This window comes from Poecilia reticulata, chromosome 14 (assembly GCF_904066995.2).
Source record: "Poecilia reticulata chromosome 14, P_reticulata-male-v2, whole genome shotgun sequence".
NCBI lineage: Eukaryota > Metazoa > Chordata > Actinopteri > Cyprinodontiformes > Poeciliidae > Poecilia > Poecilia reticulata.
In genome coordinates, this window is record NC_088843.1 from 3,281,092 (window position 1) to 3,294,747 (window position 13,656).

At 37.0% G+C, this 13,656-nt stretch overlaps 1 protein-coding gene across 2 annotated transcripts in view; it reads right to left on the reverse strand.

The window, feature by feature from the left end:
• The window catches only part of LOC103475369 (glucocorticoid receptor), a 62,535-nt gene that overhangs the window by 16,165 nt on the left and 32,714 nt on the right, over positions 1–13,656 (reverse strand). The window contains exons 3-4 of one of the 2 annotated variants that reach the window (XM_081615876.1): positions 8,185–8,354; positions 4,488–4,514 (exon numbers count right to left, since the gene is read on the reverse strand). In XM_081615876.1, the coding sequence (XP_081472002.1) occupies positions 4,488–4,514; positions 8,185–8,354 (197 nt within the window). The remainder of the gene's footprint in view (positions 1–4,487; positions 4,515–8,184; positions 8,355–13,656) is intronic. The other variant, XM_081615877.1, reaches the window with a different exon arrangement.

Below are 13,656 nucleotides of genomic sequence, written 5' to 3' on the forward strand. Positions count from 1 at the left end.
GTTCCTCATATTCCTCATGTTTTAACTGCTTATCTTACGATCTTAGGCTCACCTGTTCCAGCTAAAATCCCTTCCAATGATTTCCACTGATTGCAAAAGTGAACTGTGGAGATTTCTTTCTTTTTCTTTTATAGTGTAGTCATAAACGTTGGTCCTCATGCAACCTTGTTTGTCAGTTGATGTAAAACTTAATAACTGCTCTAACAGTCGCTGGGGGCAACTTTCGACAAGTTGCTTCAACACACATCTGCCTTACCTCCAACGTCTTTGAAAAGTGGATAAGAGCATTTGATTTCTTCGTTATGTCATATGCTGTACTGGCAGAAACAATAAATCATTGCTTACTCATTAAAAGTTCCTACACACTGTGATGGAACTGTGATTGCTGTAAGTTTTAAGCTACATTTACTCTTTAAGGTCCTATAAGCCCCACATAGATCATCTTATTTATTAAGACAATTATTTCATGATGTGGATTTTTTTTTGTGGTTCAGAGAATAAATGCACTCAAAGCATTTCCTTTCCCATCAGCTTTTCATGGTGAGATTGTACTGCAGTATATTATTTATTTAGTCTTGTTGGCTCACCTTTACCAGGTGAAGAAATGTCTGATGGAGACATAAAATAAATCTATGTACAGTCTGATTTGGAATATGACATTTTGATCAACTCCAAGGCCAGCGTGCAAGATGTGTTGATTATGTGGCATGACTAGAAAATATCACTTTAATGTTTTTAATAAGAATTTATGCTAACGGGTCAGAGCTACAACTTAATGTGTAAATGAAATCTTACTAGCTCATTCCAAACAGCAATAAAGAGGCTTATGCAGTTCTAACTGTATCCTTTTTCAGTGTAGGGTAGATATGAAAAGCTTCTGCAATGCAATGAGAAGCAACTGAATACCCCCTCCTCGTATATTCAAAGTTACCATTAAGGATAATGTAGCTAATGCAGGAGTTGTGTTGCTTCATACTGAGAAGTTTGAGGATGACTGCAGGACACGTCATCTGCACAGAAACAAGGCTGCATTCAAAGTCATGCATTGCCTGAACAAAAAGCCCTTTGGGACCACAATGACTGGTCTATTAATAACAGTCTCACTGCAGATCTTTGAAATATCCAGGGCTGGATGCAATGTCTTCAACCAAATTGCATTCTTCAATGTGCATGATGGTTTATAAGAGGGAGTGAATACTTTCGGCGTAGTTGGAATCTAGAGGTGGAAAGAAAAGACTAAGGTGTTGCTGGTCAAACTTTACTGGCCAAGTCTGTCGGCACAAAGAAGGAATTTGACTTTGGTTTTCAGCTTTCAAAGCATATTTTAACAACATTTGTAGTTTGACAATTAGATTTTATATTAAGTGAACATGTGTAATTTATTTGTGAAACATGTGAAAATCCTTAACATGAAGGAAATGCATTTTCTTCACCAGCACATAAAGCACAAAAACAGGATGCAACAACATCTGGCCACAACATGGTTAACGAACTGGTGAGCACAGGTTAAAACTGGGTTTAAACTGAGTTTAAACCCAGTTTTAACAGGTTTAAACTGAGTTTAAACCTGTTATTTTCCTTTTAAATATCTAATGTAGCAAGTCTTGAGTCTCCAAAAACTGGAGCTTAATCTTTAAGACAGTTGTGGCCGTACAGAGAGTTAAAATGTTTGCAATATGAAAAAGTGGAGGAAAACAATGGGAATCAATTTTAAATACTATATTTTAGGTATTAGCTTCTTGTTTTCAGATTATATTTCCATTGTTTCTTTGAAACAAATTTCTTTAAGGAACTCCACGATTGCTTAACTTTGTGATACCTGGACTGTCGTAATCCAGGTGGAGTCAAAGTCAAACTGTTAAAACTCACTTTGCAAACTCATTGTATGACCAATCCCATTACTATTTGTGTTTAATGGCTATAGGCATAATAGATGCACACTATTTAGAAGGAATCAAGGACATTCAGACCCTTTGGGAATCTAAATTTGCAATCACCAATCATTTGTGATAGGTTGTGCACACAACGTGCAAAGCTCAACAGTACTTGGCTTTACCAAGATGAGTCACAGCTAAAGTAATTTCCTATAAATGACGTGTTAAGACATTCTGTCTGAACACCAACTCTAGTAGCGCTGCAGCCTGGATCTCCTGATCATCAGTAAACACTGAATCTGGGACAGCAAGCAAATGATTAGCTCAGCTTTATGATGCTTCCTCCTGCAGTGATGGCGGCTGATGTCAAGTGCAGTCTGGACACCAGATAGAACAAAACTTTATACATTTTTATATAGCAATGCAGATTTGATACTTTGTTGATCATTTTTATCTAGTAATCCAATCTATTCATGCTTGCCTGGGGTACGAATCAGAAAAGAAAATGAGATCCAATTCTCACATTTTCAAAATGGGAAAGACAAGAGAGTGTGCTATTTAAAAAAGAAAAGCCTGTTTGACTTTATAAGACAGGAAATGGCTTTAGGAAAATTGCTTCTTGCCTCAACTTGTTCATAACCACATAAGTCATGAGTTGGTTTCTGGTTTTAAGAGATACCAAAGAAAATCATGGTTTCAAAACCTCAAAAATGTCCACATTTACTTTTCATGTATATAACATTATTTTAAATGTAATAATAAAACGCTTATTTTTTGCAATAGTAAGTAAATAATTGTAGATTTTCTGTCTTATATAAAAAACTTTTGTTTCTGATAAGCAAAATTTGTTTTACATAGCTGCAGTAATAGCAAAGCTGCGATTTTTTTTACTTAATATGCAAATATCATAGCAGCCCAATGCCATTTTCCAAAATCATAAGGACTACTGTTAAATGATTGCAAAATCACTTATTTTTTTCCAAGCATAATTTCTTCCTTATTTTCCACTTTAAAACTAAAAGTTACTCCAAGATATTTTTCAGTGGTTTAAAAAAAAAAAAAAAAAGTCCACATTAATTTTTAGTCATTTTTTAAAATAAGTTCTGGTACCACAATCTTTGACACCCTTAAAAAAATCCTACTAACTACATAAATTTAAGCTAATCCATCTTTTACTATTTACTTATTGAAGTTAAAGGAAGCTAACTTAAAGGTTAGCTTCCTGTGTATGTGTCTGCATGTGTAGACTTAATTGCTGCTAATTAGTAAATATGAGATGACCCACATGCAGCAGAGACCCAAAGATTTCTATCACAGCTTCACCTACGTCCTGGGTGCGCGGAAGGAGACAAAGATCTGACAATGCTAGTACTACCAGCATTATCGGAGGCGTTAAGAAACCAATTTGATTAACAGACTAACATGTTTTGACCAAAAACCAGAAACTCCGCAAAGCAAGGCTGGACAAGGAACCAAGTTTGTCTTACATTGCGAACAGTTCCCAACAAACTCCAAAGCTCTCTTGGAAAGAACTGCAGTAGAGTGATTATGCTAATGTAACAAAAGAAGAATTTATGTGAATTAAAACAGGGCTGCCTTTAGTTGTAGGGTGATACTTCAAGGGAAAAATAATAGCAACCATGTGAAACAGCTTATAATTTAACAAACTGCAGCCTGAAAAATTCTGAAAATAATTCAGACTGGTCATCAGTGTTAAGAGCCGGTGTTGTGAACACAAAATGACGTTACAGAGACTCATCTGCAGACTGTCATCTGCAGACTTCACTGACGTGACAGAATGCCATCTCAATCACCAACGTAAACAACCATCTGTGGTGTCAAATGTGCCAGCTGAGTGTTTTATCTAACTCCGGTCTGCTGACCAGAGTCCTCATTGTCCAGAGATACCAAATTTGAAAATATGAATGGGTGCAATAATATAAAAAAAAAAAAAAAAAAATGAGGGAAACTCCAAATGAGGGAAATAGAACTAAGTTCTATTTAGAACTATATATATATATATATTTAAATGAGGGAAATAGAACTTAGTTTTATGTAACTAGAGGAACATCAGTTAAATCATATTTTTGATTCCTGGGTTTTGTGTAAGCAATTAAATAACTAAAAACTAAGTAAACAAATCCAAATAGGGATAAAAAGACCCAGAAACCTTTTGAATAATAGCTCAAAAGTCCCACCATTACATTCTGTAACATGAGCCTTTTTAAACACCTGAGCAGCATAGAGACAGAACTCCAGAGACAAAGTGGGTCAACAGAAGAGGTTTAAGTGAAATGGAGGGTGGTTGTAACATCAACTCTGAGATCCCAGGCTAATCGAGAAGAAGAGGTGAAGTAGGGCAAGATGAAACCGAAAAGCACAATAATCATTCAAAAGGAACCAACGCTCATTTGAATCATCAAGTCAGAAGATCTGCATGCATTCAGAGACAGTGGGCAGCAGAGGCTTGTGTGCATGTGTAGGCAGACTGCTAACATTTTAGTGCTGAAGAAATTAAAGGACATGAGCAAATCAGAAGTGACACAGGTTTCATCATAATCACAATTACAATGATTACTATTATTAATGCAGTTTAAAAGTGCATTTATTTACCATCTGTGTTTTGCCGTGCTCTCCATCCTTCACCATAGAGATGATGAGCAGAGAACAGACAAGGGGGAGAAAAACAAAAATGACACACATAACTTTCTCAGTGCTACTATTGGCAGTTATTTTCAAAATAAAGCGACAGTTCAGTTCTGTCCCATCGGTGGTTACACCAGCACGACATCATAAAAGCAGGCAAAGCAAAAAAATAAAAACAATCATGCAAGTTCTAGTACCGTAAAAATAAGCTCATATTCAATGCTCATGTTTGAAGACACAAAGAAGAATATTCAAATATCAAATCCTGTTAAAGTGCAAAACGTTGTACTTTAATGATCAAACTGTTCTGTTTGCTGTTCGCTACACATTTGGGAGAAGGTAGTTCATACCAGAATGACAAAACTTATTTAAGAATGAAAAAGATATATAAGGACAGCTGTATGGATTTAGGAAAATTATTCCTGAGAAACAGCTGCGTTTTTTTTTTTATTTAGCAACAACATTGAAAATGCTAAATGAATCTTTCTGCATTTTCTTTTTTTTTTTTTTACTCTTGCTAAGGTGTGAACTGTTAAAAGCCTACATGACTTTATCTTATTTTACCAACACATTTTGTCAGGTGCCCTATTGATTTGACATGATGCTTCATTCTGACAGATAAAACTAAACTAAGAGTTTTCAGTGACTGTGTGGTTTCAGATCCGCCCTTCCGTTGCTTTTTAGGTATTCAGACCCATCCCTGAGTGTTTTGTGAGGCATGTTTTGCAATCATCCGAGGAATTTTGCAGTAATTAAGCAGCAGTTGTTTTACCTCATTCTTCTGGAAGAATTACTGGATGAATAGGGAGTTGCCATTTTAAGAACCAGCTTACTTTAAGAGGGTTTTCCCTCAGCTGTTCCTATAGCTACTTTATATTTTATTTTATAATCAGGGCTGATCTACACAGGTACACTTTGAGATATTGCACATTCTCTTCTGAGTCTACACTCATTCAAGGAATGTGTTTTACTCTGGAAGGCCGAGTCTCTGACTTCCTTCAGACTGAACTCGGGCAGTTTTTGGTTTGTGTTTTTAAACATGACCTGAAATAATGTGCCAGCATTTATTATTCTTTTTAAGCAAACATATTTTACATATTTTAGTCTTCGAGTTCTTGAGTATTGTATTCTAAACCACAGATCTGAAACAAACCAAATTTAGCAGTTTTGTGACAGCAATGTCCCATGTGCCAGTTTTCAGTATCTTTTGCATTAACAACATGTCTACTCGGATCCTGCAGAAGCCAGACAAACATGTAAAATAAGGAGCAATGATTTGTGAAAGCAAGTTTGTTCACCAGCGATGGTATTTGCGGTTACAGTGGAAGCAGACAGAGGAAGCAACTGAAACAGAGTGAAAGCAGGACAAGGCCACTGGTCTCTTAACCAGGGAGAAAAGGATTAGTGAGGGTCATCTCTTTGCACTGGGCACTGCGTCAGCATTGGATCAATAAGAATTAAGGGGCTAGCTTATTTATTATTCACCAAGGCTTTGCAAGCCAATTGTTGATGAGTGCAAGCAATGATCAATTGTGAGGAACAAAACATCCAGAAAGTAACACCACATCTACAGGGACAGCTTGTAAAAAGACAGAAACAGTAAAAGCACAGGAAAGAACACAGAGTAATCCAGAAAAAAGCAATAGACCCAATAGATGTTTATCGTCTGTCAGCTGCATTCCTTTTGATCTCAATATATTTTCATGACTGCAAAACAAAGATCTTCTAGAAAAATAAAAACTCGACAAGATGATATTAGAGTTTCTTGTGACGAGGAGAATAAGAATCCATTTAGTCTACTGTAGGATAATACGGGGGATAGAACGGTTCATTTTCAGTTTGAGTGAAATCTGTACCGAACAGGTCAGCGTATTAACTAAAAATAAAAAAACAACAACATGTGTTTGCAGGCTCACGTTGAGTGGAAACAATAGCAGGAACTCTATTTCAAACAGAATGAAGTGGATCTACACCGTCAGACCAAATGATAATCCATCTCTGGTGTCCCATTTGTGCTACAGCATCTGCTCATCTAATCATCATGCTGCCCTGCTGATGGGACCATTTCTACTGAGTTGTCCTATTGTTGCTGCACCAGAGCAATAAAAAATGATTCTTCAACTTCTCTGTCTCTGTGAATGAAATGATTTGTCAAACACTTGAAATGGAGTAGAACTGCAACCTTGTGCCAAAGCTGAGAAATAAATGTAGCTATTACAGAAACACAGTTACCAGGATAATAATGCTCAGGATAGCAGATTCACATGGCGTTCATCTAGCTTATGCTAAATTTGCTGTGAGATATTCTGCTTTGGCGCAATTTAATGTCCAAATTTTATTTAAAAAAAAAAAACCTAATAAGGAATAACAGGAAGTGGGTTGAATCTTTGTGACGAATGTCTTCAACTAGTGTTAAAAATGGGCAATTTAGCATGAACTTAACATTCTTTAAATCTTTTTACCAAATCAGAAAACATTCTGTAATCAATGATGTCTCATTACTTAGTGTTTAAAAATCACAGCCAGCCTTAAAATAAAAACTACAGGACATGTCCTTGAGAATAAGAATTTTTTAAATCTACATAGATCATCAATCTGTGATGTTTGACAATTATGTAGTAATAACAAAATACAAAAAGGTGAATTGAAGTCATGATCATAGCAATATTAACTGAATATGGATTTTGCGAACCGTTCCACCCCTAGACAATCCCATTAATCAAATTTGATTATAAAGGTTAGATTATTTAATTGTATTTTAATTAATAAACTTCTGATGATTTTTCAAAATGACTTGTGTATCTCTGCAACGACATTAGGAAAGAAAAAGGAGGCCGGAACTAGAATTTTAAGTAACAAAATTGCATATACAGGAGTAAAACAATCTACCTGCCAGTTTACCTAAGTCAGTGGTTCTTAACCTTTTTTGATGTACTGAACCCCCCAGTTTCATATGCACATTCACCTTCTCTCTCACTCCCCCCCCCCACCTGCCGACACACAAAATACTTGGTGGTATTCTGATTTAGTAATGTAATTATATTAGCTGTGTTACCACCCCCACGCCACTAGAGGCAGTAGTAACCCCGAAAAGATGCGACTAAGAACTGTGAGCTTTGCTGAAGTAATTAAAGACACAAGTTCAAATTAATGTTGAGAGTGGAGCTCCTTCAATCAGGGCTCCTCCGCAGCTCTGATTGGCTAAGCAATGTAACGTGATCCTCTGATTGGCTAAGCAATGTAACGTGATCCTTTGCAGCAAGTGATGGCAAAGCGGGGCGTCATCACGACTTTACACAAGTGTGTCTTTACCTCCGCGGCAGAGGCTCTGCCGAACCCCTGAGACCGACTCACCGAACCCCTGGGGTTCGATCGAACCCATTAAGAACCACTGACCTAAGTTAACACTGACGTGCAGAAACCAAAAAAAGTGTAGATGTGATAAAACTATTAACAGTTGAATCCTTCAAATATGTGCTGTATGTTTAACAAATGGACATGCAAAAAAATACATTACTACAGCTTGGTGTTAAAGTCACATATTTCCAGAAAAAGACTGCTTGTGCTTTTACGGAGGAAAATCGTAGCCGTTTCCAAAAAGTGAGTCATGTCTGAGAGAAATCAGTGAAGTGTGATCAGTGTGTGGTAGGTATCTAGGGCTAACCTTCAACGGCCCTCTTGAAGAACACTTTGCAGCTGCCACAGGTCACCACCCCGTAATGGCATCCTGATGCCTCGTCCGAGCACACCAGACAGATCTTATGGGCTTGCCCACCGGGCTTGGACTGGCCTGTCACGGCAGTGCTGCTGCTCTCTCCTGTTCTGGCTGATGAGCTGGAATAAAAGCAGAGAAGAGGGTGGGGTTAAAAAAAACACACTCAGAATGTGTGCTATGCATAAAAATATGCTAGTTTACAAGAAAATTATAGCCTGCAGAAGCCTAATTTACAGGTATAAAAAGTGACATGTATTGTTGCTAGGAGAAGTGGAAGTCCTTCTGATAGGTCTGGCTTACAAAGAAACAACAGGAAGAAAGACATGATTTTAATTATTTTCTCAAAAGATAAAGATTTAAAAAAATATGTTAGGAACAAATGCATATATTGGTCACAAAGTGTGAAGTAAATGAAAAAAAATTAGAAGCACTATGTTTTATTTCCTTTTTATTTGGTGGGGAGAAAGAAATTACTCATTATGTGACATAATTAATAGAGTTCATATTTTGATGAGCTTGCTGTTTCTGTTTCCATTAATATGAAAGCAAATAAACCAAACAGCATGCAGCTTATCTGCAGCAACAGTGTTTTTGTGCACAAACTAAGCTCCAAATCTCAGGCCATGCCTGCAAATTTATTATAATGCCTATTAAACCCTTGTTAAATCCTGCTGTGTACACACTTGCGGTCGTCATTCTCTCTTTGGTAATAATTGAAGTTATCATAATTTCTACCAGGCTGCACAGTGGAACAGTTGGTAGAGCTGTTGCCTTGCAGTAAGAAGGTTCTGGGTTCGATTCCCGGCCCCGGTCTTTCTGCATGGAGTTTGCATGTTCTCCCTGTGCATGGTGGGTTTTCTCCGGGTACTCCGGTTTCCTCCCACAGTCCAAAAACATGACTGTCAGGTTAATTGGCCTCTCCAAATTGCCCCTAGGTGTGAGTCTGTGTGTGCATGGTTGTTTGTCCTGTGTGTCTCTGTGTTGCCCTGCGACAGACTGGCAACCTTTCCAGGGTGACCCCGCCTCTCGCCCGGAACGTTAGCTGGAGATTAGCACCAGCAACCCTCCCGACCCATTAAGGGACAAGGGTGTAAAGAAAATGGATGGATGGATAACTTCTACCACGCATCATAAACCTAAGTCACCACAAACAGTGAATTTTAGCTTGTAGCAGCAGCATGCGCAGCAGGATTATGACAGGAATGTGACCGAATTAAACAAACTCTCCTCTATTGTGTTGTAGCACACAGGAGAGAATGCATATTAAAATTATGAAGCAACCACTTTGCTGAGCTTGCTTCCGAAAAAAGTAGGTCTTTATGTACAAATATAGGAACAAGCGAAGGATTGATACCCGTTGAACTTTTGAGCGTTTCGTCACATTGTAAGCAAATACTTCAGTGTTTTTCCTATGATAGAGTACCGGTGGGAAAAATTTCTCCTGGCATGTGAAGACCAGACACAAACTTCCAAAGCAATGCAATTGCAAATGCTAAGATTTTGACAATCTCCAGTAAGACAGTCAACCGCACAGTTTTACAAATGACAGAAACAAAGTGGGGAAGGAAGAGCAGGGAGCTTCTTGACAGAGTCTCTAAGAGGAAGTGGCACCATCGCATTAATAACATCAGGAGTAAACAATTCTAGTTTATAGATCACATGATCTAACTTCAGAAAGACAGCAGCACCTTAACCAGAAAAATATGAAATATAGTTGAGTTGTTTGTTTATTTTTGTGGCCTGTAGAGAAAATGATTCACGTTCATAATAACCCAGAACACAGCATATAGGTTAAATCTCACCCTCACACGTAAACAGCTGTATGACTAGGAACATAAATGACTAAATGTGGCCTATATTGAAACTTTTAAAACCACAACCTGTAACTGTTTGTTCTGTCTGAAGTGTAGCTAACAGTCTCATTAAGAATCTGGGTCAAATTTAACACGTATTTTCGCCAACTACAATCTACCATATGATGGTCACAACATCACAACTTGTCCAATATCGATTTGAATCCAATTTATGCTTATTTAATAAAAATTGTGTATGTTTTTATACCCCTTGAACTTTTTTTTTTTTACAGTGTTTCACCACAAACTTCTTTACACATTACTGAGATGTTGTGAGACAGACCATAATAAAATAGGATGTAAATGGGAGAAAAATGCTACATGTTTTTTTACATAGTTTTACAACTATGTAATCTAAAGATTTGGACCTATATCTAATATCATTACTACTATTATGGAGGATAACCAATATTTACATATATATACTTCCCTAACCTTCTGACACAATGAAAAAACAACCACATTGCTGACATTGCTTCTCTGCTTCAAGTAAACACACCACAGTGTCACATGCTCAAACACAAAACACACAGCCAACCTCTCCCCTCCAGAAAAAATACATGGAAGGCAACAATATGGAAAGAAAGATCAGTTTTTTAAACAGTTTTATTTATGGGACCAAAAAATTGCTGCTAATCCCTAAAAAAGTCAGGTATGTTTTTGCATGTGGTGCTTTAGATTGCTTCCTTTACTCAGATCCCTCCATCATCTAGAGTAACTAATTGGCTTCAGAGGTAAACACAGTCCACCTGTGTGTAATCTAATCCCAGTATTAAAAACACGGGCTCTTTGATGGCCTTGGCAGTTTGTTAGAGAGCATCACTAAATAAAGGATTTTAGGTTGAGCAGCAAAGTGACAGAAACGTGGAAACATACAGACTCACACAGACATAAATGAGACTGTAGGGCACATTTACAAGAAGAAGAAATGTCAGAAAGTTATTAATAGTAGCATACTCAGATTCGAAGAAATGTGAAACCCAGTAGGAGATAAATTCAGGTTACTACCCACTGCAGTAAGGCATGGCCTCATTCAATTAAATCATTTTAATGTAGTAAATGCTTAGAAACTGTCTATGAATCTTAGCTGCTGCCTTCTGAAACATGCTGGTTGCAACAATGGATCATCAGTAGAGAAGTACAGTGTTTATAGAAAAAAAAACATCCTCTTAACCTCTGTCATGAGGGGCAGTAACAGTACACTGTGATGAACTCATGTTTCATTATTGACAACTTTGGTCGGATTAAACTGAAGATGCTATGAAGACTAATTATTGGGTGGCTGCTGACCCATGAGGGCTCCCTCTGGAGTACTTAGAAACTGCAAAACAAAAGAATGAATTAAATAGATCAAATAAAACCACCAACAATTCAAGCATACTAACAGGCGGAAATTACTTTGAGTTTGGTATGTTTGGTTTCAATACGATGCCCCAGTTTTGGCTTTATAATTTTAAAATGCATTGGATGACTCAATAGTCAAGTTATGTAATTCTATTTGCTTCATTGCAGTAACTAAAAATCTGGTCATAAAATAACCACAGGGCGATGTTGAATGAAACATTTATAAAATGCCTCGCTCATACGCTCCATTCATCGGCTGAACTATTCCAAGCCGACTCAAACCTCATTAGAAATGGAACCATAGAGCCAAAGCTCAGCAAAACTGCTGCACAAGCCCGAACTGTGACACACAGACACCTGGCCAATGTTTACTGATAAACAAGAAAATTGCAAAGTGATTTTCTAATTAAAAAAAAACAACAACAAAAAAATGGAAAAATCTAGTAAGTGCACTCACTCACAGAGTGATAGATTTTTGCAGGAACTGAAGAAGACAGCTGGGTTTTATTGTTTTTTCCAGCACAATTGCTTTTCCTTCCTTTGAGACCCGAAAACTCAAAAATCTGACTCAACTCTGTGTTACCGATTATTTCTTTCCTCTATTTGATTCTTCCGTCAGTGTGAACATGGGCTCACTATGTGTGCTGAAAATGAAATTGTTACTGTAACAATGAAATACTGTCTGTCAAAGCTTTGACAATCTTTTTATCTCAACAAACCAGCCATTGAAATCACTAAAAGACCATCTATTCCTACAAATAGGTTTTCACATCACTTAGAGGGGCAGCAAACATTTCACCCAAACTGCGAGTCACAAACAACGCCAGAATCTAACCCTCTGACAGAAATACTTCATTTACTTGTGATCCAAAAATGCCAGTGAAAGGAGATGCTATTTGAATGCAAGTATCTCACATTACCCTGGTTATAACCAGACTCTACTTTTGTTGGCCCCAAAGTCATTCAAATGAGACTAAAACAGAGAGCATGTTGTCCATAAATGATACAGCTATGACTCCTTTTAAGTCAAACAATGCCTCACGAGTATCATATCTTACTTAATAAATCCAATTCAAAACAAGGTTAAAATCAAATTTGAATTAAAAATAATAATTCCAAACGGAATTCATACAATTAGATAATTATATAAGTATATGTCTGAAAAGTCAGATTGCCCTCAATGACACGCCGTGACAAACAAGGTTTCTGCAGAAACTATTAAGAGACACTGAACTGGGCTGACCTGTTATGTCACTGGAGATTCATTTACTGTAGCAGTTATTACAGTGGGAACCGATGCAAGCCAAGTTTTTTTTTTTCCTTTCTTACAAGATCAAAGCTTCAGGTTTTTGTTTCACACAAAAAGCATGGAGTCATCACAGCAGAAAAATAACAGCTATTCTGCAGGCGAAATGCGTGGATTCAAAAAAACCTTTTACATCTTTGAAGATTGACAATAGCATGAAAATGTATCTATTGCTTTTTTGTGTTATTTTCAACGACTACTGTTTACATTCTGGTTTAAGTACGTGTAATAAATGTGTGAATAATATAAAGTAAAAAAAGAAAAAGTCCCAAATAAATAACATGACAGATAAAATGATAAAAGTAACTTTTCTCAGTATTTGTGTATATTTTTACATCAGAATACATTCTGTTTTGGATATCTGCTCATGTTTACAGCCAAAAAGAATAAACCAAATTTGAATAAACATAAAACCAAAATCTTAGTTTCATGTATTTAGAACCAATATTTCTATTTCAGTGCCTTAAAAGATGCATTAATTGATTTTGCGCAAATAATATTGTTTGCTGAAATTGTTTGGTGTTTATTAAAAGTCTTCTGTTGTTTGCTCACATCTGCACATCTTTGCAAAACATGGTTCTTGTTATTCGTGTATAGTAGGGGTTTTCCTAGCGGTGCCTCTGGTACTAAGCGAGGGCTGGTAACTTGTTTAAGATACACACATATAAACACACACACATTTATTTTCCCACACCCAGACAGCCAGATCTTTGACACGTCATTCTGCTACCCAAAATGCCTCTGCCAGTAAACGTTTCCTCCCTCTGTTCTATTCTACATATTTTATGTGATTTACGTGCAGATCTGCAGTTTTGCTGTAGTGTCACTCGTGTTAGATGTATATCATCTGGTACAGCAGAAAGTTGGTGACAGAGCAGCTCCAGTCATATCCTTCTAATGCTGAAGCTACCAGAACTA